This window comes from Phalaenopsis equestris, unplaced genomic scaffold (genome assembly GCF_001263595.1).
Source record: "Phalaenopsis equestris unplaced genomic scaffold, ASM126359v1 Scaffold001214, whole genome shotgun sequence".
Lineage (NCBI taxonomy): Eukaryota > Viridiplantae > Streptophyta > Magnoliopsida > Asparagales > Orchidaceae > Phalaenopsis > Phalaenopsis equestris.
Window position 1 is genome coordinate 141,435 of NW_018165653.1, and position 25,975 is coordinate 167,409.

General features: G+C 36.6%; 1 protein-coding gene across 4 annotated transcripts in view; it reads right to left on the bottom strand.

The window, feature by feature from the left end:
- Positions 1 to 25,975, bottom strand: part of LOC110033533 (trihelix transcription factor GT-1-like) — a 45,209-nt gene that overhangs the window by 11,789 nt on the left and 7,445 nt on the right. For 2 of the 4 annotated variants that reach the window (XM_020737549.1, XM_020737550.1), the window contains exons 2-3: positions 21,543 to 21,674; positions 8,795 to 9,022 (exon numbers count right to left, since the gene is read on the bottom strand). In XM_020737549.1, the coding sequence (XP_020593208.1) occupies positions 8,795 to 9,022; positions 21,543 to 21,674 (360 nt within the window). Of the gene's footprint in view, positions 1 to 2,759; positions 3,031 to 8,794; positions 9,023 to 21,542; positions 21,675 to 25,975 lie in introns of all 4 variants that reach the window. The other 2 variants (XR_002294951.1, XM_020737551.1) reach the window with 2 other exon arrangements.

A 25,975-nucleotide genomic window follows, 5' to 3' on the forward strand; every position in this document is an offset into this window, starting at 1 on the left:
AGCATGTTCAAAACTAAAACTAAACCAGGAGGTGCTACTACGAGAAGCTTGGAGCGAACATCCTGGGCGTCACGACGAGGAACAACTTCAAAGTGGATCTGCAGGAGCAAAACACTTCACATCACATGAACACATTCACATCACCTGACACCTTCTTGATTTGCAACAGCAAAAACATTAAAACACATCACACAAACATCTTCACATCGCCTATCACTTCATTTAGTTTAAATAACAACCCATATGATCACCCTTCAAGCTTTTGCACAATTTTGTTGTGTAATTATAAGTCCTAACACTTTAGGATTCCGAGGTTACCATGCGGTACGACGTAAATCCTCATATCTTTTTAGGCTATTTGCACAGTTCGATATTGTGTAAACATAAGTCCTAAATCTTAAATAATTTGCAGGATTGAAATATCAAATAAGCATCAATTCAAAGACATAAAGCCGAACATTAGGATAGTTGGGATATCCTTAGGGTTTCCCCTAGATCTGTGATATCCCATACTTTTTTTCCCTTTGGATTCCTTAAATAATTGTTTCTATTTTGAGCCATTCTCATTTGATTTTCACATGTCCAATCGTGAAAACCTAAACTTTGAAATCTTGAAAGCAAAATCACTTGATCTTAATCGAGAGTTTTCTTAAGTGACCTACAGTCATTTAAGATGTAATTAACTATAGGGGTTTGCCTCTATAGGGAACCAGGAACCTAGATAAAATAAACCTTATCTAATCCTCGTATTAGGTAGGGGAACTTGTTGGCCTTTTAAAAAAAATATTTCGCAGACTAAAACGGATGTCACAAATTCTTTAGTCTAGGTGATTGAATTTCTATTACAAGTGATATATTTATTCTTTTGGATAAGTGTATTATCTGTAGTAATATATTCAATCATCTAAACTATTTAAATGTGAGACCCGCTTGGTCTCACCTATTTTAAAATTAAAATGTTACATTTAAAAAATAAAAAAAGGTTATATTTATATTTAAATTATTTTCAAAATCACAAAATCATTCACTTTTTCAAATCACGAAGGGTTAAAAGTTAAAAAACGGCCGACAGGCGTGGGCATTAAACCTGATAATTGTAATAAAAATAAAGCCACAAATTGTATTTCATGATGGAGATAAGACTGATGATAGGATTTTTGCATGTAGCTCACAGGCGCTTTCTCCTATAATGCAATTTCTTTTCCTTTTTTTGTATGCTCCTCGAGGAGCCACATGACTTCAACATCTAGATAAAAAGAGTATATGGATCTCCTTACAAAAAAAAAGGTCAAGCATTGCTTCAATATGCTCATGCATGCTCAAATCCAAAAAGTATCGTAAACACTTTTTTTTCACACAGCAAATTTATCAAGTGAAACATGAGATCACAAAGCATAATGAAATTTCTTTCATAAAAAATAATGCATTTATAGGCCTTAGATTTTCATTGGGAATTATATAAGAAATGCCTCAAAAAGATTATTTGATTGATCATCATTAACATTGTCAATTGCATCACTGCTAGGAGACAAACACAATTTGAAAATTCTTTTGTGCATGTAATGCTAAGAAATATCACTGTTACCCAAAACCTCAAAAAGATGCAGCCCTAATTTTTTTGGCATTTCCATGAGAAAGAGGGTGGAGCTAAACCTATAAACATCTGGCCATTTGAAGAACACCAAACTTCAGGGACCAAAAAATTATAACTCATTGATGTGAAGTGCTCTTCGCACTGCACCATGGAAATCATGTAAATAAAAATTATGATAGAAATTATCCTTCTACTTCCATTTCCTATATACTTACGATAGTTGAACTCAAGGGGAACCAAATTTTCTAGCAACAAGTAACAAATTAAGCCCAATAATGAAATATTTTAGAACATTTTTATGTAAATACTTCTTCAATTGACATGTGTACTACGCCTTTTTCATGCATAGGTCCGGTGCATGCATTTACAAATTTAAATTTACGTGTAACATATGTAAATACATAAGAATTCAGTGGTATGTGTAATTCTTCTAAAAAAACCAATAGTTTTGAGTGTTATATATGCAACTACCCTTTCTCTAATGTGCCGAAATGTTTCCACCAGGTGATAATGGCTCATGCTAGCCCCGTAATGATAAACCATCACAGAGAAAACAGAAATCAAACTTCCATTCAGATTCCCAAAAAAAAGGGACTGTTCGGTAGCACCATTTGATCAGAGGATTTAAGCTGCAATTAACTCAGATCCGGCCAGATAGTAAAAATGGAAACAATAGCATACTATTGCCAACGGTATTTCATAGGGGAAATTTTTTTATACAAAAAAGAACCCCATATGTTATGCTGAAGCACCCCAGAAGGGAGAAAAAACTTGACCTAATTTCATACATTTTCTAGAACATAGTTCCAAGCTTAGCTCATACGGATCACCAAATAGAGACAATATCATCTTCTCCATGTAAGCAAATTAGACGCACTTTGTAGATGCAAGAAAATACCATACCGACTCCAAGAAAATAGAAAGAAGACAAGTTTCCAATATAATTTCACAAAAAACTACTACAATAAAAAAACTCCAACCTAACCAATGATCTCAATCAGCATCAAGCAAGGAAACAGGACTCGAGGCATATTCAACATATGAAGAGGATTCAAAGCTCATTAAGAAAAAAAAAAAAAAAAAAAAAAAAAAGGGAAGAAAAAGGTACGTGGTTCGAAATATGAAAGGGGAAAATCTCTCGAGTATAAGAAGGTAAGAATGCTACCGGCAGAGAAATGTAAAATATAACCTAAGCGCCCGATAGAAGACACTCCGACAAGAAGACCGTTGGGAGGAAGAGATAGGCTAACCGCATATTATCGCCACAGTTGTTACCGAGCCGTGCCATAAATCCCAAGCCCGTGAAGTTAAATCCACCTGTTAGTAAATCTGGGATTTACAGCCGAAATACGTGGAATCCAGATTACCAGCATCCGAGGATTTATTTTGTCCAAAATGACTGTTTGGCTGAATTTCATCTAAATCCTGCATAAAACCTGTTCTAAATTTGTTAAAAAACAGTCCCTTAGTGTCATATGAATTGTCAAGAAAGCAACAAGGATTTCGATAAATGATGCAAACCCAGGCTCAATCTTAAGAGCATTATCTTTTACATTAAAACACTCTAGTTTTAGCATAGTTGTTGAAAATAGTTTTGGATAAAAATTACTTGATTTCACTACTCACATGTAGAGTATATATATATATATATATATATATATATATCGATATATATGTATATATATATATATATATGTATAGGGAAATCAATCCCTCCCTCCTAATTTACGAACTTACCAAATATAACTAATCTAAATTAGGAAATGAAATAATTCTGAAATACAAAATAAAAAAAAACATAAAATAAGAAGGGAATTAAATTAATCAACAGTTTACCAAAGTTGGCCCTAATCAAATCTTCCATTATTTTTGAAGGTGGTCGTCCGGCCCACCATGGAAAGGACCCCAAAACTTCTCAGTTTCGACAATAAGAAAATCTCATTCACTTGCTCAACGATGGATTGATCATCATCATCTGATAATTCATCTACATAATCTCTATCATCGCAATAATAATTGGACATTAACTTTCGAATAAGATTAGAAGACATAGATGTCTAAAGTGTTAATAGTTTGATTTGTTGGTTTCATTACTGATAATTCAATGATTCCTTAACATCTAGATATTTTCAGCAAAGTAGGATCATTGATGTAGGAATCATCCATCTCGAAGTGAGTGTAGGCATGGGATGCAAACATGGGCAGTCTGGCGAGCGCATGAGAAAAGGTTCTATATAGAATATTACATAAGATCCTGACAGAGCACATTGTAACATTGATGTTGATATGGAAAGTGTTAAATGCAATTAAAAGAGCATTGAGATCTGGAGAAACATGAAGGAATCCCAATAAAAGTTGAGTGCAAAAAAGGCTTTGATACCAATTGATGCAAATTAGGGCAGCTCATCGAGATTAGTATCGGACGGAAGAGAGAAAATAAGATAAGAGAGATTTAGTGATTAACACTTGTTCGATTGGCCAAATAAAAACCGCAAAAATCATATTTATAAAAATAAAATTTTAAAGATGAGCTCCAATCAACTTGAATTCAAATAAAATCTTATTGAAATCATAAGTACTTCAAATTTCAAATCAAATATTACTCAAAAGGATTTTTTTTTTCTTTTTTTATTTTATTCTTAACATAGTTCCAATATTACTCAAAAAGATAATTAAACCTAAATTCTATTAAAAAAACTAGAAAAACATGATTAAATGAAAAGCTTGATATAAACCCAAACCACATTTCATGCAAGTCATCATATATTTCTTTGCTTTTTCTATATTAGTGTCTTTACACAAAAATTATTTTATAGCAGATCTTGTTAGTATAAGAATATTTATCTGTAACTAACAAATATTTAAAATCTATATTTCATCAGTCTTCCATAATTTTATTGTATGCTAATAAATATAACTCCTTCATATTTACAATAATATTAGACATACTTTATTCTTAGCCGCCTTAAATGCTTGAAGCTTAAATTAACATTAAGCCAAGTTAAATTAAGCCAATTAATAGAAAACTTAATCCTTATGAAAATTAAGTCATTCAGTTCGTGAAAAAAATAAACTGCCCTAAGCTGATAAAAACTTTTTTCTTGAATGTTCACGACATTTTAATATTGCATTAATAAGTTAAATATTGTCATAAGAAAATAATTAAAGTTATGAACTTAATGAGGATAAGATAAGATTTTCTATAACTAATTTCTTGTAATCTTCCTATCTATATCATAAATAGAATTGAAAACGACAAGCAAGACTATACATAACAATAGTTTAGCCACTTTTTTAATAAAGTGGAGGCCCCCTTGAGGATTGGAAGTAGATCAAAATATTAAATGGGGTAAAGCAGACATGTTCCACAACCTAGAGGTCATTGTGAAAATTAGGAACCAACCAGCACCATACAATGTCAAGAAGGTTAATAAGAGTAAAAGGGATTATAGGAACAAAGACGGACAGACATGTCAACACCAAAAATCTAGGCAGGGCTAGACGGAAGAATCTACTCAAAATGAGCACAAGGAGGTCAAAGACAAACGGTAGAAGCTTAAAAAGTCACAAGTATGAAGATGATGGTCATCATCACCGAGGGAGATAACGAGAAAGAACAAACTAACAAAAGGAGTTAAAATAAAATACAAAAACAATGTAGGAGAAAATCTGAAGTTGAACCACAAAAAAATAACATAGGCGATGATTGGAGTGGCTTTCTAAAGGATGTACTTAGCCCCGAAGTGTTGAAACATATGGCTTAAGAAAAGGGCACTTGAAGGCGCACTAAATAGTTGTTTGTTTGGCTTAAGCCCCAAAGCAAGAAGTCCTAAGAACTTACACTGGTATGATTTCTCTCCAATCATTGTGCAGCTTCAGAATCTTAGAAATTCAATAATAAGATTTATAAGCCAAAGCATTGTAGTATTCCACACTTTTTCAAATCCCAAAAACTATAGCACCATAGGCTTACAACTTTATATTTATGCTTCTTCAAACCCAACTCTATTATACCATTTTAACCAATGTATGATACATCTTATTATTTTTATTTCTTATGTTCCGAAGAAAGAAATGTTTTAAAACTTTCATTCATTTATTTCATTAATTTCCCCATTCCTTTTAGATTGATAAAACTTGATCCCCACGGTATTAATTTTTAATATTAGAAAGTTTATAATAAAAATCAGGATTATTGATGTTGATGAATAAGCCTATAAACTCGGCGTTCTAATTTAATCATTTTGTAATTATTTTATCACTACTCTAGCTCCCTCCTCCCTCTCACACTTTACACATACAACATAATTCTTATATATTTACATATATAATACCTAAATTTAATATTTACTCATATAGCACTCAACTTTTGAACATTAGATCAAAAATACCAAGAATACTAACATTTACTAAAATTTTAAGCGAATACATTTTCATGATATATGTATGCATGCATGCATGCATACATACATACATATCATATACGTTTATATATCAATACATACAAACATACATATATCATACATGCATCCACATATGCATGTATGTATGTATGTATGTATTTATATAGAAGAAAAAAAAAACCCGAGGGCAAATATATTAATACAAAAAAGATACAAAAAAGTTATATGAGAGGACCTAAAAGAAAGCTCAACTCATACAATACAACACACACCAAATCTAGATAAAGCAAAGATACAAAAAGGTAAAAAACCAAAAAGCACAAAAGGGCACAAAAGTGCTAGGGACGTCCCACTTTAGTTCTCGGAAGTGAGTCGGCTAACAAATTAGTAAGGTGTGTACCATTGCCCGTAGTAACCAAAGTATCATCCATTAGATTACTTAGCTCAAGTAAATTTTCATTCTTCTTCTTCCTCCTAGATTTGTAGACTTGTCATTCCTTATCCGATGATTGACTCATCTGATCAGTAGTTTCCAAAAGTGGTCGGATAGGTGTAGGTCATTGCACGTCTTGATCCCCATGAGCCTGAGTAATATTAACAGTAATATTATAATATTAACATCTTTCTGGACCTGATGATGCGGTTGTGAAGCAGTAGAAATATTTTCACCTATCTTATTAGTGATAAGTTCTAGGGCAGGCGAGGTCCGAAGAAACTCCCTCTCCCCCACGATAAGAGTTTCCAAAAACGAGGGATCTACAACTGGGGATTGAATAGTTGTCAAATTGTCTGTCTGATCAAGAGGAGATGGAATCACAACCTCTAGCAGAGCAGTTTGTTTTTTTGGTCTGAGTTGGGAGTGTATATGGTGACATTGAGAACTAGAGTGTCCGAACATAAGACAGTTCGAACAATACGACGGAAAAGGTTCAATCTCTACCTTCTTCCAATATCCCTGGTGTTGTGTGTCCATTGTGTGTGTTGTGTGTCCAACTAGATTTCCTCAGATGCAGGTGAAGTGATGTCTCTTTCAACAAGTATTCTGACTTCAGAAGGACGAGACAAATTAAAAGTATGAATGTCCGTCTTGAGTAGCTTCCTATAAGCTGAGGCAATAGAGTACAATACTTTTTGAGAAAAATAATGAAATTTCAAACCAGGGAGACAAATCCAAACCGGAATGATTGGCGGTTCCGTCTGTGAGTCAAAATCCGCAGACCATTTCAGAATCTTCATTGCTCTGTTATCAATCCATATTATCCTTCTAGCAAATAAACGCATGTAATCTTCTTCATTGCTAATTTGAATAAGAACGTGTCTCTCATCTAATAATCCAATTTTTCATTCTCCAACAAAAAGCATAAGTTCAAATTCTTTGCGAATGAGCTCTAGGGATGTCCATATAGAAATTTCTCAACCAAATTCAGACGACAGGAGTAAGCAAGTTGAAAACCTTCAGCTTCTGTAAAAAAGATGTCGGGCTTCCCATTCTTCCTACCAGTTTTCTTGACGTCCTCCACCCACTCAAACGGAGGGAATGATGATGATTTTGGTGTGCCTAAGGCATGGACACCGGCAAGAGCAGCTGCATATGATTTGTCTGAAGCCATCCTCCAGGACAAACCTTTAGAGAAGAAAGCAGACGAGCACAGAGAACGCAGGAATCGGAGCAATTTCGCGAGGTTGAGCCGCAAAAGTGCAGAGAACGCAAAAAACAGAAGTTCCCGCGAAGTTGAGCCACAGAGGGACGAGCGCAAAGAATGCAGGAAGCAGTTCCCGTGAGGTTGAGCCGCAGAAGCGAGCAGCGAGACGGGCTGCAGAGGAGCGAGCCTCGTCTCAGAGCGAGCCGAAGAAGGAAGGAACCGAGAAAGAAGAACTCGAGCGCGAAGAAGAACACGTGAACGAGAGAGATCGAAGTCGTGACTGTTGCTAGGGTTCGCCATCGAGCGAAACCCTAGCAGAGCCGAGCGAGGACGACGCCATTATATATAGGATATGTATATATATACATGTATATGTATAGATATACATGTATATGTATACATATATACGTATATGTATAGATATACATGTATATGTATACATATATACGTATATGTATACATATACATGTATATGTATATACATATATATATATATATGTATGCATGTATGTATGTATCTATCTACACACACACACATATATAGTTATGTATATGTGTATATACATACATACATACATATATATGCACATATGTGTGTGTGTGCACATTTTTTTCTTAAAAGATTGATCGACGGTCGGAGACCGCCGATCAAACCCTTTAGGTTGGACTGACCGAGGGAGGCCCCCCTTCCAGTCCTGTGTGCTATTCAAATCGTCCCGAAAAGGTTGGGATTCGAGCCCCAGACCCGAGGGCCTTACGGCAAACCGCTATCAATGAGTCAGGGCTCGCACACGTGTACACACATATATGTGTGTGTATGTGTTGTGTGTGTGTGTGCGTATAACAATAGGAGAATTCAATAGAAAGATCCTTACAATAAAAATAATATATAATATAAGCGAGTAAATGACTTGAGCACATGTAAATATGAGTCAAAATCATTACAAATAAGATAACTCTATATATAATAAAACAATAACCTTGCATATCATCCTATATATTATATTAGGCATTGCACAAAGATTTTTTTCTCAACGTTGGGATAAGCAAACACTAGGATTGCACAGAATAAAAAGACAAATATAAGAAAACCAGCAGAACTTGATAAACAAGATAGTGGGATAGAAAAAGATGAGTGAAAGTCTAATCATTACCCTCATCAAGATGAAGAGTGTACGTCCCTAGTGGCATGTCCCTATCAAGACTGCGTACTACCTCATCTTCATCCTCAAGCCAAAAAGCACGTCTTGTTCTCAATCCAAAAGCTGATTTAATGGCCTCCTTTATTGCCTCTGCAGAGCCGTCTATACCAATTTTTTTTGTGTAGACCCCACACTTGACTAGAATAACTCTTCCACCATAAGAACTGTGGTTATCACAACCTAATTGTAAAAACAACAATAATAAAAATTAAATAGCTAGTCAATGAGACTCGGAGAGAAATTTATTTTGTTGAATTTTAGTCTACATTCGGAGCTTTTTATACAGGAGAGCATATTAGTGGTGCTGAATACAAGTACATTCAACTTCAGTGGCAATGTATAGTGGAGCCTTTACAAGATAAAGTACGTGAAAATGATCTAGACAATGTACATTGTTAGTAAATCACGGCCTGTTTATAAATTAAATCCAAGGGTAAACATACTTCAAATCAGTATAAGCAACAAGTAAGAATGATGCTAATACTGTTCTCTGGCTGAGTTAGATGGCAAATTATCCATCTGTCCCACTGCAATGTTGGGTAAGGCCTACAAGTTCTAGTTTTTTAAAGTTAATCAGTTTTGCATGCATTTTAGCGGACACGTCAGTGGGAGAAGTCGGTACATTGTTGGGAAGGATGTTTCTGTCAGTCAATAATAATAGGTAGATGCATTGTCGATTCCTCCTTTGAAAAAATATATATACATAATGTAGAATATATAATTTTGAAAAGTAGCATTTTAAATTTTGGAAATACAAAACCAAACTAATCTCATATATTTAATAGTTCAAGTAAACGGGCACAACACAGCAAGCAAAGCACCTATTCCGAGAAATAGACACATTACTTGGTGGTGAGACTCGATTAAATAAGCTAATGAACTCATGAAATTTGTTTTGGTCTGTGAATTTTTTATTTTAACGGACAAGTTCCCCTACCCAATATAAAAATTAGATAGGATTTATATTACTTGGTTCTTGAAGCTCTCTATAGAGGCAAGCACCTATAGTTAATTACTTCTCAAATAACTGGAGTGACTTAAGAAAACTCTCGATGATAATCAGAGGTATATATCTTCATGAATTCAAAGTTTAGGATTTCCACAGTTGGACATAGAAAAGTCAAGTGGGAAAAAAGGTAGCTGGGAACATTTAATTCTGGAGTCAAAGGAAAGAAAAGTAGAGAATATCACGGATACTGAGGAGAACATCGGTGACTTCCCAAATTATCCTATTGTTTGACTTTAATTTTGATAATATGTTATTTGATGTTTCATCCTGCATGTTTTATTATTTAGGAGTTATCTTTGTGTGATACGGTCATACAAATGACCTGGAAGATGGTAGGATTTACGTCATATCGGACGATGACCTCGGAGCCTAAAGCGAGTTAGGGCTTATATTGCACAATTTAACTATGCAAAAACCTAAAAAATAAAACGAGAATTTATGTCGCGCTAGGCAGCCCACCTTGAAGTCTTATGGCTTGTTATTTAATTCTAATTAAAGGTTTGTTATTGTAGATTTGTTTGTTTCTCTCGAAGTTGTTTTTCTGTAAATCCTCATCGTGCTGCTCACGGTGTTAACTCCAAGCTCCACGTCGTAACAGTTTCAAGTTTAATATTTCATTTCTTATGTTTCTTTTTTTTTTAATTTCAATCATTATTGATCCTATCAATTAAAGGATATGTGTTTATGTTTATAGTAATCCACCCTAGATAAACCGAGTATTATTTTATATCCTGAAGGTCTTGTAATTAAATCAAAGCATGTATAAATATGTTTTGATGAAGTACAGTAAATGAAAGCAATGTAAAGAGCAGTAAAGAAAAGTAGTAAAATGTACAGTAAGAAAAAGCAGTAAAAGGTGTAGTAAAGAAAAGACAGTAAAATGTACAGTAAAGAAGAACAGTAGAATGTGTAGCAGAGACGAAAAAATGTTGTAATTATAAAATAAACCAATGTACCTGACGGGCTTGTTGCTCCTGCAAATGGGATTAGTGTCGCAGGTAAAAATAAATAGTATCGTAGCAAGTTTAGCTAGTAGGGCGAACATGAATTTATGTATAAAAGAGCAAGTGACAATGCATCTCATTAACAAAACTCAAAGAAAACTGAAAGTGACCCACAAAATCGATAAAAACCATAAGAAACGCAGAAAAAACTATAATAAAATAACAAGTGAACAATAAAAAGCCAAAGTGGACTACAAGAATTCAAGTTCGGGGTGGGTTCATATTTTAGCATTCTCAAGGGACTCTGAAAGCAACCATCGGTCATCCACGTGTATAAAGCCCGACATTCAATTAGAAATTTCTAACAAGATAATCTTAGTAGGTCAATTATTAGCACAGTATAAATAATTGACAAGTGGATAATCGAATTGTATTACTTAAAGTTTATATTTTGTCATGCATATAAGCCCGATGTATATAAGCAAAATGGATATCTATTTTAGGAGTCAAAAATATTTTGTAAGTAATGTATCTGTCCTTATTATTGTATTTTATGAATTTAATTGTCCACGAGTCGATTACACTATCGAACTAGGATCGTCAGCAGCCTAAGAAGGCAAGGGTCATCGCTAGTCTAGTGTCGGTGAATAATATTGTCATCCTACATTTTTACTAGGTCCCTAGGTCGGGTCCCGATATCGTAGGATGCAATATTATTTTGCTCTATCATCGAATGCCTTTGTCATCATGACCCTTAAACCCAAAAAAGAATCATTCAACTTATAAGCGTGCTTGATGGTTCATATATAGTCTAAGCAATTTATGTGCACTTATGTTTCATACACAAGCATCTAAATCAACCCAAGAAACAAGAAAAGAAAAGAAGAAAAAAGAGGTGAGAGAGGAGGGACCAATCCACCTAAAAGATCAAAGAAGTGAATGGTGGATCAGCCCTCAAAACATAATTTTAAGACTCTAAAATAACACACTAGAAAGCCTTGAAACCATATATCGGTTACTTCAAATCAGCCCACCGAAATCCCTCGAAATGGTGCTCAAATCAGTGAGGAAGTTGAGCAAGGAAAGCCCCAAAACCCCTCCAAAAGATACATTTTAAAAGGCTCCAAACCGCAGCCATTTCAGCCCAAAATACTCACTTTTAAAGCCCCCAAACTGCAGCAAATTCAGCCCAAAAGATGCAGTTTAAAAGCCCCCAAACTGCAGCAAATTCATCCCAAAAGATGCATTTTAAAAGCCTTCAAACTAAAGCAAATTCAGCCCAAAAGATTCATTTTTAAAGCTCCCAAACTGCATTCAAAATAGCCCTCACAACACTCCAAAACCGTAGTTAGGTGGGCCACAAAAATACCCAAGACCGCGGCCCAAATGGGTATGAAAGAGACTTGAAAAAACTGCCTCCATATAAGCCACAAAGTAGTCTCAAAATTGCCCAAAACCGCAACCCAAAAGGAACACAAAACTGTCACAAAAGTTTCGAAAACCGCAGCCCAACCCAAAAGGAACACAACTTTCACAAAAGTTTCGAAAACCGCAGCGCAGGATTAGTGTTTAAAGGCTTCTAAAACTGCACTCAAATCAACCCAAAACCATACACATATCCCCTCCAAATCAACAAAAGTTCAGCATAAATACACACACAAACCCCAACAAATGTAACACTAATGCTCATAGTCAAATAGGTCTCCAAACCAATCAAACGTAATATATGTCTCCCACTAGTCGATATCAAGCAACAAAAGACAGTTAGATTTCTCAAATGTATCCATATGAAAGTTCAAGCTCAAAAAAAAAGGAACCTCTTTTTTTACAATATGAATAAATATATATTGCACATTCCTTTACAGATATATATATATATATATATATATATAATACGATACATACATACGCGATGTTTCCGTCTCCGTTTCTACTAGGGTTTGCGATTCTATGGCGATTCGAGTGATCTCTCGTCATGGCACGCTCGTACGCTGGCGTGACGGCCGGCGACCGTGGTGAGACAAGCAAGAGGCCTCGCTCTTACGCTAGAGTTACCGTTGATGGTGTTCCTAACTTTCCTTCTGCTTTCTACGATAATCTCGAGCTTGATTTCGTTTCTTCTTTCGTTCGACGTCCCGGCCGGAAAAGGGGAAAATTTGCTCTCTTCCTCTCTGATGCTGAGAACGTCGAACTTGCTTCTTCTTGTTGTCTTCATCTGGCAGGAAAGTTTATTTATGGGATCCCTAAGTTAGAATTTCTTCCAAAGCACTTTGAGTTGATGAGGCTTACGAGAGAATGGAAAATTGGCCCTCTGGATGGAAGGCACATTTTGATTCAACTGGCGAACGAAGAGGACTATACGACTATACGCGCCTTTGCTAAGCGTATGGTCTGGTTCGAGAACTATGGGATGAAGGTGTTAAAATGGTCAGCGAATTTCGATCCTAAAGCTGAGGCACCTGTTATTTTAGTCTGGATTAGATTCCCTTATTTGAAAGTCCATCTCTTCAATCATGAAGTTCTTTTCTCTTTAGTGGCTATGTTTGGGAGACCTTTGAAATTAGATGCTCCCACTTATAATCTCACAAGGTCCTCTATGGCCAGAGTTTTAATTGAAAGAGATGTCACTTTACCTCCTCCTGCTGAGGTTTGGATTAGTTCGGAGCATATTGGTTACTGGCAACAGGTATTACTAGAACAACACTCTTCCTATTGTACACACTGTCAAATGTTTGGGCATGATCAGCAACATTGTTTCAAATTAAATCCTGAACTAAGGAAAGGGGATGGGAGGAAACAGCCTCCTTCTCTTCCTACGACCGTGGTCGAGGGTAGGATCGAACAGGTTTTACCTGACTCCGTTCCTCTTATTTCTAATACTGAGGGGGTTTCTGTCTCTACCCCGATTATTATTTCGCATGCTGATATAAACCAGGAAACTACTTACTCTACTGGCATTGCCCCGATTGAGATTACAAGGCAGGATTTAAATGTTCTGGAGATTCCTAGCATATCTAATTCTTCGAATGTTGATATTACTCGGGATCTTATCTCTGCAAATGTAATGGAAACGGGTGAAATTCCTGGGCATGCTCTTGCTGTTCCGGATCCTCCTATTAATGCTGAGGGGGCTCGAACTTCCTCGGCATCTCTTCCTGATGCCTTGAGTATGGATAATATTTCTCTTTATTCTCATCACAATGATACTCTCTCTGACACCCCGTTGGATGATATTTCAAAAGTATTAAGAGACGAATGACATGTACAAAAATATCGTAGAAGGAAGAATAGAGTTCAAAAGAAGGTACAAAATCATAGTAATGGGAATAATGGGCTAGAGATGAATCAATATTTTTCAGATGGAAAAAATGGACGGACTCGACCTAGATCTTCTAGGAAGGGTAATATGTCTAATCATGTTTAATATTCTTATTTAGAATATCAGGGGAGTTGCGGATCCTCAATCCTTTGGTAAACTTAAACTTTTGTGAAGGATTCATAAGGTGGATATTTTTGCTATTTTAGAACCCTTGGTCACCTCTCTGAATGATCAAATTTTGGGTAAATTCAAAAACTTCTCTTTTTTTGCTAATTGTTCCAACAAAATTTAGTTGTTTTGGTGGAAGCATAGATGATAGACAGTTTGTACATACTTACTTCACAGTTTGTACATACTTAACATACTTACTTCTCTATGGATGTTTTCTCTGGCTTTCTTACTTTTGTCTACGCCGGGACTTCTAATGCTGCTAGATTCGATCTCTTAAGCTTTCTGTTATGGGTACTTCTATCAATCAAAATTGGATGGTTGGAGGAGATTTTAATATGGTGATGCATGAATCTGAGAAATTAGGTGGCAGGAGATTTGACACCACCTTAACCAATAATTTCAATGAGTCGTTGGCCTTAGCGGGAATCTCTGATTTGGGTTTTATCGGTTCCAAATTTACTTGGAAAAGGGGTAAGTTGTTTGAAAGACTTGATAGATGTCTTGCCGATCAACAGTGGCTTACCTCTTATAGTTTCTCTCAAGTTCAGCACCTCTCCAGAACGGGTTCGGATCATTGTCCTCTTCCCTTATCATTTGATTATTTTAAAAAGTCTTCTACGTACCACTTTCGTTTCTTAAATGTTTGGGCTAGACAAGAGGATTTCTTGAGATTAATTGCGGCAAATTAGAAATGTGAGGAGATGGGAAATGCTTGGTGCATTCTTTGAAAATTACATAAGAAGTTAGCTGCTGCTTTAAGGTCTTGGAATTGGGATGTTTTTCGTGATGTCCATGCTAGAGTTCAAAAAGTCGAACAAAGGGTGAATATGCTTCAGGCTCTTGATGAGAACACCAATGATATCATTCAAGATTTACAGGATACTAATAAAGAGTTGCTTGAGGCCTCTCTTTGGGAAGTGTTGCTACAACAAAAAGTGGGAGAGACCCATTTTTCTTAAAGTGATAGAAACACTAAATATTTCCATGCTTGCATTAAACAGAGAAGAGCTAATAACATCATTGTGAGAATTAAAAACAATTAAAAGAACTGGATTACTGGGGATGAGGAAATTGGGGAGACTGTGGTTCTTTACTTTCCTAAACTTTATGAGTTCCATGAGACATCGGGCTCTATCGATGCCTCTTTGTTTGATGATGTACGTCATCATATGGTGGATAGTGATCTTTGTGATATTCCAACGACTAAGAAAATTTATTCTACCCTCTTTGAGATTAATTGTAATAAAGCTCCGGGGCCGGATGACTTTACTTCTACTTTCTACATTAAATGTTGGAGTGTTGTTAAGGATCATGTTGTGGCGGCAATCCCAAGTTTCTTTAAAGGGGAAACTCCTAGAAATTATTTCTCTGCAGCTACTATTGTTCTCATTCCTAAAAATACTCAAAAGAGCTCTTGGAATCATTTTAGACCAATATCTTTGACTTTTGTTATTTCTAAGTTGATTAGTAAGATTTTGGTCAGACGCCTTCAACCTCATCTTCACAATTTAATACCTTTGAATTAATCTGTTTTTATTCAGGAGAGGGGAAATACTGATAATATTATGCTGGTTTGAGAACTCATTCTAGATATTGATAAAAAATGTAGAGGGGGCAACATGATTACTAAACTGGATATTCGTAGGCCTATGATTCGATCAGCTGGGAGTTTATATTAAAGATTCTTCAGGCTCGCATTTTCTCTCAGGAGTTTTGCAAAATTATAACCTCTTGGCTTCATTGTAATAAGTACAGCATTCTCATTAATGGTCAATCTCGTGATTTTTTAGTGCGAGCTGTGGGATTAAGCAGGGTGATCCTTTATCCCCTACTATATTTATTTTAATTTTTGACTATCTAATTTTTGACTATCTCTTGACTATCTCTCCCGTCTACTTAACAATCTTTTCAGGTGTTACCCCAAGTTGTAATATGCTCATAAATCTAACATGGTGTTAGCTCACTTAGCTTATGCTGATGACATGATCCTATTTTCTAATGCTAGCAAGTATACGGTGAAGGAGATTCACAATTTAATGGTTGATTTTCAATTAATTTCTGGCCTTTCTTTTAATGTTAATAAATGCAACATATACTTGGGGAACATGATCAATCGTTCTAATGCCTCCTAGATTGCTAATTTTACGGGTTTCTCCCTCTCTACTCTTCCACTTAAATATTTGGGGACTTTTCTCCTTAAAGGTAGGAAGAGACGTATACAGTTTGACGAGGTTGTGGAAAAGATTCGGAAAAGAATCTTGAATTGGAAAAATAATTTCCTCTCCTTTAGGGACCGTATTACACTGCTTAGGAGTATACTTCAATCACTCCCTTTATATATTCTACAAGTTCTTCAACCCAAAAAAAGCACTATATTGAATCTTGAAAGATGTTTCAATATGTTCTTATGGGTGGGAAATCACTCTGGTAGAAGATGGTTGCCTTGGAAGGATGTTTGTAAACCCACAAACGCTGGTGGTTTGGGTTTCAAATCTCTGCAACATATTACAGATATTAATGTTTTTAAGCAGTGGCTTAATTTCAGGAAAAAAGAGTCGTTATGGGCTAACTTCATGCATGGGAAGTATTGCCACTTCTCTCAACCTGCTTTGATAAATTGGCGGTTAGGTAATTCCACGATGTGGAAGAGATTGTTTATTGTTAGAGATTGGGCAAAGAATTTCATTTATTGGGAGGTGGGTAAAGGAAACATTTCTTTCTGGCACAATTGTTGGTCTCATGTCTTGCTGCATATGAGGGATACGAGGTTTTCTAATCTCAACGTGTCAGATACTTAGGTTGACGGTCATTGGAACTTTCCTCTTCTTACTAGAATATCGGGGCTAAAGGGAGCTACTTTCATTTCCACCATTCTTATTGATCCTCATCTGCATGATACTCCTAATTTAAAATTACTCATGACGAGCTCTATTACTAAATCTTTATATGCTTCTCGTTATAATTTTCGAAATACGCCTTGGGGAGAGGGGGTGTGGAGTTGGGCATTAACCCCGTCGATGTCTTTCTTGGCTTGGCGTATTTTTCATTCAATCATACCTTGTGATGATATTTTAAAGATGAAATGCTTGAGAATTGTTTCCCGATGTTGTTTGTGTAATATGGCGGAGGAGACTATTGAACATATCTTCTTCTCGTGCCCCTTTTCCTTATTCATTTGGAGAAGGGTTGGTTTGTGGTTTGGAATTATAGTTACTCCTGAGAGGAATCTTTGGCTCACCACATTGAGCTGCAATCTGGACCGTAAGAAGAAACACTTTTGGCAAATCTATCCTTATATTATTTGTTGGTTTATCTGGATGGCACGGAATGATATTAGTCATGAAGGTAAGGAAATTCAGAACATGATGATTTTCACTAATATCATTTTCATACATTAATAAATTATGGAGATTTGGGAGTTTTAAACAAGGTTTTTTTCGAGCATCAACTACTTTCTCGCTTTGGGGCATACGAATTTGGAGGTGAGGAGGTTACCTCATCCACCAATCTTGGTTAGATGGCGCCCACCTCCTAGAGGGTGGATTAAATTTAACACAGATGGGAGTTGGAAAGTCTCTAGTGCTGGGTGTGGGGGTATTGCTAGGAATCATGTTGGGAATTGTATACTCTTCTTATCTTCTCTTTCTTATGCGAATTCTCCTATTGAGGCTGAGGCTCGCGTTATTTTAACTGCAGCATTATTGGCTCATTATCTCAGTTGGAAGTATATTATTTTTGAATATGATAATCATATCATAATTGATATTTTGGCTAATGGTGCTGACACCCCTTGGGATATACTTTATTATATAAGGAGAATTAAATGATTAATTTCTAATAAGAAGGTCATATGGAGTTTCAATTACCGGGAGGGTAATCAACACGCTAGTTGGCTTGCTAACTTAAGAGGATCTAGTCAAATTTGTTGGGTAGGATCTACTCCTCTCCTTCTTTACATACTCTGCTAGTTGGTGATAATATTGATGCTCCTTATATTCGTAGGGATGTTTCCTCTTGAATCAGTTTGGTTGGTCGAGTGGCTTGGATAGGCCCAAGATATCATTAGGTTGGATTTCTCTCTTCTTCACTTATTTTTGAGCACATTGGAAGTTCAAGCACATTGGAAGTTCAGTTTTCTGGGGAAATGGCTACTCATACTTTTGACTACTGTGGTGTATGATTTTTTATCCTTGGCATGGAGGTCCAGGACTCCTTTGCCATATATGTATTGATCTATTTGGGAGGCCCAAGGCTCCCTATTTGGACTTGGTGTTGGTGGCTGTGGAGCTGGGGGTTATTACGGGTTATGGGTTGAGGAGTTGTGATTGGAGATTTGGCATTTGGGGGGTACAGTGCTTGGTGTTATATCTTAAGCATGGAGGCCCCGGGCTCCTTTGCTTTATTTGTGATGATGGTTGGGAGGTTTGTTATTGAAGATATGGCACTTGGGAGGTACAGCAATAAGTCTGGTTTTACGATTAAGATTGAAGAATGGAGGCTAGAATTTATGCTCTATATTCACCATGTTTTTGTTAACGGGCAAGATCTCTCTTATTTGGAGGCCTATGACTCCAAATTATTACTGCTTTTAGGCGAGTCTTAAACAATAGTTACAAAAAACCCTAGACTCTTTTTGCAGTTTGTTGATTAAGCACAATCTTCTTGCTCTAAGCTTTAATGGTTGGTTGTCCATTTCTTCATGGATTAGTACCTCGCACCACAATAATTCTCCTCCACTAAGAAAAACTCTATTTTGCCAAGTTGATTTAATTTTGGCTTACAAATTTTATTACCTTCACTTCTTTTGATATATATGTTCATAGAGGGTATATGTCACTTCTTTGGGTATACGTGTATACTCTTTGGATATACGTTTTGGTTTGATACATGTATATTTTGGTTACAATTCTCTTTGTTTCAACTTTTTTTCTTTTTTGGGTGGATATTGAGGAAAAATAAATGAACCCCTAGGACTTTATGTATTTTCTTTATTTTTAGCGGGATCCAGTTTTCCCACTGATTTCTTGTAACCGCATTTTTGACATTAACGCGTAAGGAGCCATGAGTTGTTTTTTTCTAATATATATATATATATATATATTCGTTATAGGGATCAAATGGCGTGCGTATATATCCGCTTTACATTTACCAATCATGCATAAAAGATGCATTTCAATTTATAGAGTAATGAAGAATTTGAGTGGTATGCATGTAATGTCCCCTTTTTAGTGCAAGTATGAAGAAATTGACTGGTATGTGTATAAATCTTGAGGTAAATGACCACTTGGAACATCATAATAGTCTCATTTGAACACTCAAAACATAAAATCAGCGAAGGAAAATTTAAAATCCAACATAGTATTTCACCCATAAGCCTTCAATAAGACTTGTCATGAAACGAATAGCATATATCAAAGGTTTAAATGAACATGAAACCATTCCCAAATCATCCAGCAATATAGGAGAAGAGAAATATTCATACAGCAGTTTCGAGCTAAGAAAACAACCAAAAAATGACTTTCCTAAGCAAATATATTCTCATGTGTTGAAAAGGAGGTCAAGAAGGAGGTTACTTTCTGATGCAACCCAAAGAAACCTCAAGAACAAGCCTAGCAAAATTCCAACAGAACCTCCCATTTTTCACCAAAGTTTCAACAACCACAACACTCCCCCCAAGTGGGGTTTTTATAGCCAAGAAGAAGAGAAGAGCCTACCTTCACCTTACCTAGGGTGAGCCGAAGCCGACGGTGACGGGAGGAAGTGGCAATAAACGGGCGCAGAGGGAGCATGGAGGGTAGGTGGTGATAGAGGGTGTGGCGAGCGAAGCAAGGGAAGTGGCGAGCAGTGGCAGTAATCTTCAGTGGGGACCTCGGGGAAGCTTCGTGAGATTGGCAGGATCGACTAGTTAGGGTTCATGAGCGATCGAAGGAATGGAAGAGGAGTCGGGATAGGCTAGGGCTTGCTTGGCCGAACGAGGGAAGGGCTCAGTTCGTGAAATGGGGGAGTTCGGCTGGGAGTGTGCGTGAGTTTAGGTTTAAGTGGGTTTTCCTTTTTTATTGTTATTATAACTATCATTATTACTTAAAGCTCTGATTTGGGCATAATCCGGGCATGCACGGAACCATATCAAAATGGGTGTCCTCCTAGCTAAAATTGACGTTCCGGACTCGTCGATGCAGTCTGTTTCGTCATCCGAGGTCGTTCGAACAACCACGTCAAAGATCGGGTCAAAAATGCAACAAATTCGATTTTCCTAAAATTTTGGGTTTGCGATCGATCGTTTTGGAAATTAATTTTGGTTTCGATTAATTATCAAACATATAAAGGTGTAAGCGGTGTGAATTGTGATAATTAAACGGGTCGATTGCTCGAATTGCAAAATTTGTGCGCGCGAAGGTGCAAATTGTGAATAAGGTCACCCTATAGCTTAATGGTCCTATGGGGAATACATTTGAGTTTTCTCATGCTGTTCCAATCTCCTAAGTGCTAGAGGTCAAGAATCACATGTGAAACTCCAAAAAGAGTTAAAAAAAAGTGGTTTGAACTTCGAAAATGAGGTGGGTCCCACTACTAGGCTCTAAGATAGTCAAAAAGAGAATCCTAAGGCCAAATCCTAAACCTTAAGAAGAAAACTAGACTTCGTTAAAAATGAGGTCAACATGCATCTATCCTGGAATACAAAAATCATGGAAAAGGTTAAGGAAAATTGTTAGGTCATTACAAGATCTTCTAAGTCATGAAAAAGGTATAACTTTAAAGCATTCTCACAAAATGTAACCATAATGCATAACTTTTTGCTATGTTATGACTCCATAAGAGCAGAACAAGGCAAATGATTTTGATGAGAATAAACTATGCAAATGGTCATTTGACTTTTGTCTGGAGTCATTTTAGACCTAGAGTCTATAAAAATGACAACATAGTAGACAAATAAAAGTAAAATAGTCCTCCGGAGGTACTATTTTAACTCGTATTAAAAGACTCAGAGACTAGTTTGACATTTTTATAAACTCTGGGACTAACATGACACCATGTAATTAGTCAAGGGACTATTTAGGCACTTTACACATTCTGATGATGATAATGATGCCAAAAAAATTAGTGGTTGGATGACGTGATCATGTGTTAACATGCAGACAATCCAAACTCATCTCAAAGAAAAGATGATCTTTCGAATGACCACAAAGTCAGTTGCAGAGCATGGGATAACAACATTCTTTATCAGCAATAAGCTAAATCCATAGATCATTCCCTTACCATTTGCTGAGGTGTCTCTCCAGTTCCAAGGAGGAACTCCACCAGCAGCCGCTGCATCAGCTGATGTTATAGCAAGAGGAAGGCCATCAGGATCTAAACGTCTTTCCAGATTAAGAGCTGACCTTCCACTAGCTAAAAATTCACAAAACAAATACCAATAAAATATAATGGAACGTTAAAAGTATGAAAATTTACACATTCCATAAAATAATAAGGAAAAATAAACTAAAAAGAACAGAATCTAACAGTGTCTGGAAACCAAAATTGAAGAAGACCGTATAAGCTAACAAATCTAATTTTAGAGGACAAAAAATCTTTAGCAGGAAAATCATTAATTATTTAAAACTGCCCATTGTCTCCAGGTTCAAATGCTACATAAACAAGAATACAAACTAGGAAATACAATTATTATTAAAGCACGTACTTGTCAATAGGTAAGTGCATGTACATGCCTACTGTGTCTTCCTTTTTTTTTTTTTTTTTTTTTTGCTGTAAATGATTTTAAGATACTAATAGCAAGCAACCGCACCTACATGCACACACACGAGAAATAATCCACCTACATGAAAACAAAAGCATAGACAAGCGCCGATGTAGCTTACCAAATAGTTTCATGCCTGCATTTTAGGTCCTCTTTATATCAATGCACATGCCAGCTGATTGCGGCAAGTGGCATACAAAACCATTTGAACTCCTAAAGATTAAAACTATGAACAAACTGTAATAACAGATTCATGCAAGCTAAACATGTATATATCTATGCAAGGCCTCTTATGACAACAATACTGAAAGATAAGAGGTAAGAAACAGATGCTGAATAAAACAACTTGCAGGAAAGTCAAAAAAGAAATATTAGGACAATACAAGAAGTAATTATTTAATATTGGCAACACATTATGACTAACATAAGAAATCAAAAAAGGAGAGATTATTACGTTCATATTCCCACCTACTTTACCCTTCCAATGCACATATAAACAGAGATGGGACAATCGTTGGATAGGGTTGGACAGGATTTGGTTTGGTAAGGGATGGAAAGCTGAAAAAATTAATTTAAATAGCAGGTTTAATCAAGTTATCCTTTATTTATTAACAAGATACAAAAAATTCCATTAAGCATTTTTGAATCACTGCCAATAAAAAAATCAAAACACAAGTTGATTGAAACAATTTCTCATCATATCAATATTGTTTATAAAGTACATGCACTATTACAAATTACAAAATTAGAGAGGCTTCTTTTTTTTCCTTCTACAAGTGTAAGCTCTACTTTTCTATAATATGTATTAATATCACAATTTTTCATTACCTTCACAACAGAATATATTAATCGGTGAAAGAAGACATGCCGTAAAATCCTTATTACGCAATTAAACAGGTTATCTATACTCTGCTAGACAATAAGGCGTGTAAATTAACTACATAACTTATATTTCACTTCTATAATTATACCTATAGGGCCTGGGACAAATATTCTAAAAAGTCAATGTACATTGGATGCAACTCTTGGATTAAAATATATATTCAACAATGACAACGGGATTGATTACAACTATTCCTGTTTCATTAGTTGATGTATATTGATTTTAAACTAATATATGTGCAATAATGATAACAGGATTGATCGCAACCATTCCTGTTCCCGTCAATCGCATGTCTAGATGACGATCCGACCCCACCCACCCACCTATAATTCTTAGCATCAGAGCAAAAAGTAATGTATCTATAGTAGCTTTTTTGTGCAACGTTGTTAACCCTTTAATTTTCTACTGCATTTACTGAAAATGTGTTCAGTGTTCTGGCTCTTTGCACCACACTAGTCCCGACTCCCTCTCTCTCTAAACACAAATATCTTGCAAAAATGGAGGCAGGTCAGCCAGTGGTACGGCAGCGAGCTTGTTTGGGAGAGGCAGCGGCAGGCTGGAACGATGCAAAAAAGGGTGACGGTGACACCGGCAAGGTCCGGTAAGAGGCTGGCTGAGAGCAAGTAGGGCGGAGAAGTGAAGAGGCTGGCTGAGAGCAAGTAGGGCGGGGAAAGTGAAGAGGTGGCAGGGAAGCAAGCAGGATGAGTGACGGCAGCACGTGTTGTGCAGTAGGGACGGCAACCTACACTGGAACAGTGCAATAAGGCAGCAACGACCAGGGGGGTCAGGTTTATAAGGAGACAGCAAGAAAGTCAAAGGGGGAGGAAAACGTGAGGAGATAACCACCACTTCGAAGCAAGATATAGTCGGAGCATCACAGGGGGGTCAGGTTTATAAGGAGACAGCAAGAAAGGGGAGGAAAACGTGAGGAGATAACCACCACCTCGAAGCAAGATATAGTCGGAGCATCGTTTGTCCTCAGATACAGCCTTAGAAGAGAAAATAAAGAAGTTGGTGGCTGATTGACAAAAAAACTCGGCAAAAATTAACCCTAATCAGCAAAAAGAACATATTTGTACTAGTAGATAGCCAGGAGGGGAAAGCCCTCACTTGGGTTACAGACCAATGCTAAATAGGTTTAACAACTTTCACACCAATTCAGCTCTTCCCTGATGAGCCCCGCCTTAGCCTCCCGAGGTTAGGGGAGCTTTGACCTCATTCGTCAAAGCTTTTAATTTGTCATAGTATTGAGTCAAATTAATTGCATTGAGAGTTGCAAAGAAAATGTATTTTTTTGGTATTTCAGTCCTGTAGGCGTTGTCATTCCACAACATGTCTTGATAGATAAATAAACAACATTTTTTGACAAATCCTGAGCTAAAGTTGCATATAGATATAGAGTGGTGTAGCCCTTAAGTTTGAACCCTTATTCTACTTCTCGTACTCAGCGGAATTTAATTAATGAACAAGCATGTGAAAAGAAATCAACTTTGGGGTGAAATCTATGAAATGTTACGCCACTCTCACTAGCAACCACTCAGGAGAAATCTCTCATTTTCACTGATAGGACCTGGATCCCATTAAAAAATTTTCTTCCGCACCAAAATTCCATGACAACTTCCAAATTTTATGGTTCAACTCTCCTGTCTAAACATCTGATGGCAGGTACACTGCTAAACTGAATCCAACATTTGAATAACTCCATGTAATATTCCCGAAATGGCATAAAAATGTTGCATTTCTGACAAATTGGACCTCCCTCGGTAGGGGTAACTTAGTAATGAGCCTTTCTATTTGAAAAGTTTGAACTTCTCTTATCTGAGGTTATCGGGGGTTTAGTGTCAGTTCCTTGGACTTAAGACGATCTTGGACCATAATGTGAATCCTGTTGGAGTTTGTCGTATGCCCTCAGCTGGAGCTACTTTTTTTTCTTCCTCATCCGTTGGAATATGATTCTCTTCCTTCTGTCCTTACCTTCTTCAGTGTCAACGGTGACACTGCCTCATTCTTCAACAGCTTCTTGCTCGGTGAAATATAACATCTCCCTGATTGTGTACTATGCTTCAATATGCATAAATCTATGGCACTTGAAACACTTTATGGCTAAGAAGGATTTTGAAATGCGGATTGGTGCCCTCTGTTCTCCACTCTACACTAGTGTCTCATCGAGTAGGGTCAGCTTAGATGCTCCCTTAGGTGTACTCTAAATGTAAGATCCTTGGGTTAAACCCTACCTGTAAGACGTGGTGATTGCCCCGTATGGTTTCTCCACTTCTGTAGCTCCACTTCTATAGCTAGAGTCTGAACATCTATTTATAGTGAACTGATGGGACTGGCGCTGTAACCCCTCGTTTCATCCTGGACCATATAGTGGTCTTGTCTTTTCTTTCACGCTGGTATCATTACTTCAGATTTTGCCACCAAAATAATATACCTTTCTTTAGCTTATTGGTTGCTAACTTCACCATTCCATCATGTGGGACGTCCTGACAATGAAAGACAGGTTTCAAGATCCAGAGCCCCCCAATGAACTCCTTTGGATCCATGTGGCCATTGAAATAGGACAAATCCAATTGTACTTCAAAATTATAACTTCTAAGATAATTCAGGTCAAATCTTCAAGGTAGAGGTTCTGCATTCCTGGAATCAATATGGTGGAAAAGATTCACTACATTTCTTCAATATAGCAAATCAGCTCTACAAGTGACCCATCTAGACTGCTTCCTCTCGAAAGTGGTAAGCCTCCGTTGTCGTTGGCAGATTTCCCACTGCAAATCTTCCCTAAAAATCCCTTAACACATCTTTGTGGATTTCTCATAAACAGCATTGTGTCATTTCCCCACAATCAGAATTTCGGCGATTATGTCCTTAACGGCATGGTTAAGTTTTAGGTGTTGGTGGGTGGAAGGGGGTGTGTAAGGCTGATGTAGGTTGAGAAAGAAAAATTTTAGGTGGATATAGGGTTGAGTATTAGACGCTAACTCTGTTACCAAATGATATCGGAGTTATCCCAAAATCAAATAGAAAATTAAATTTTATTACACTAAAGCTATAGAGGTTACAAACAAG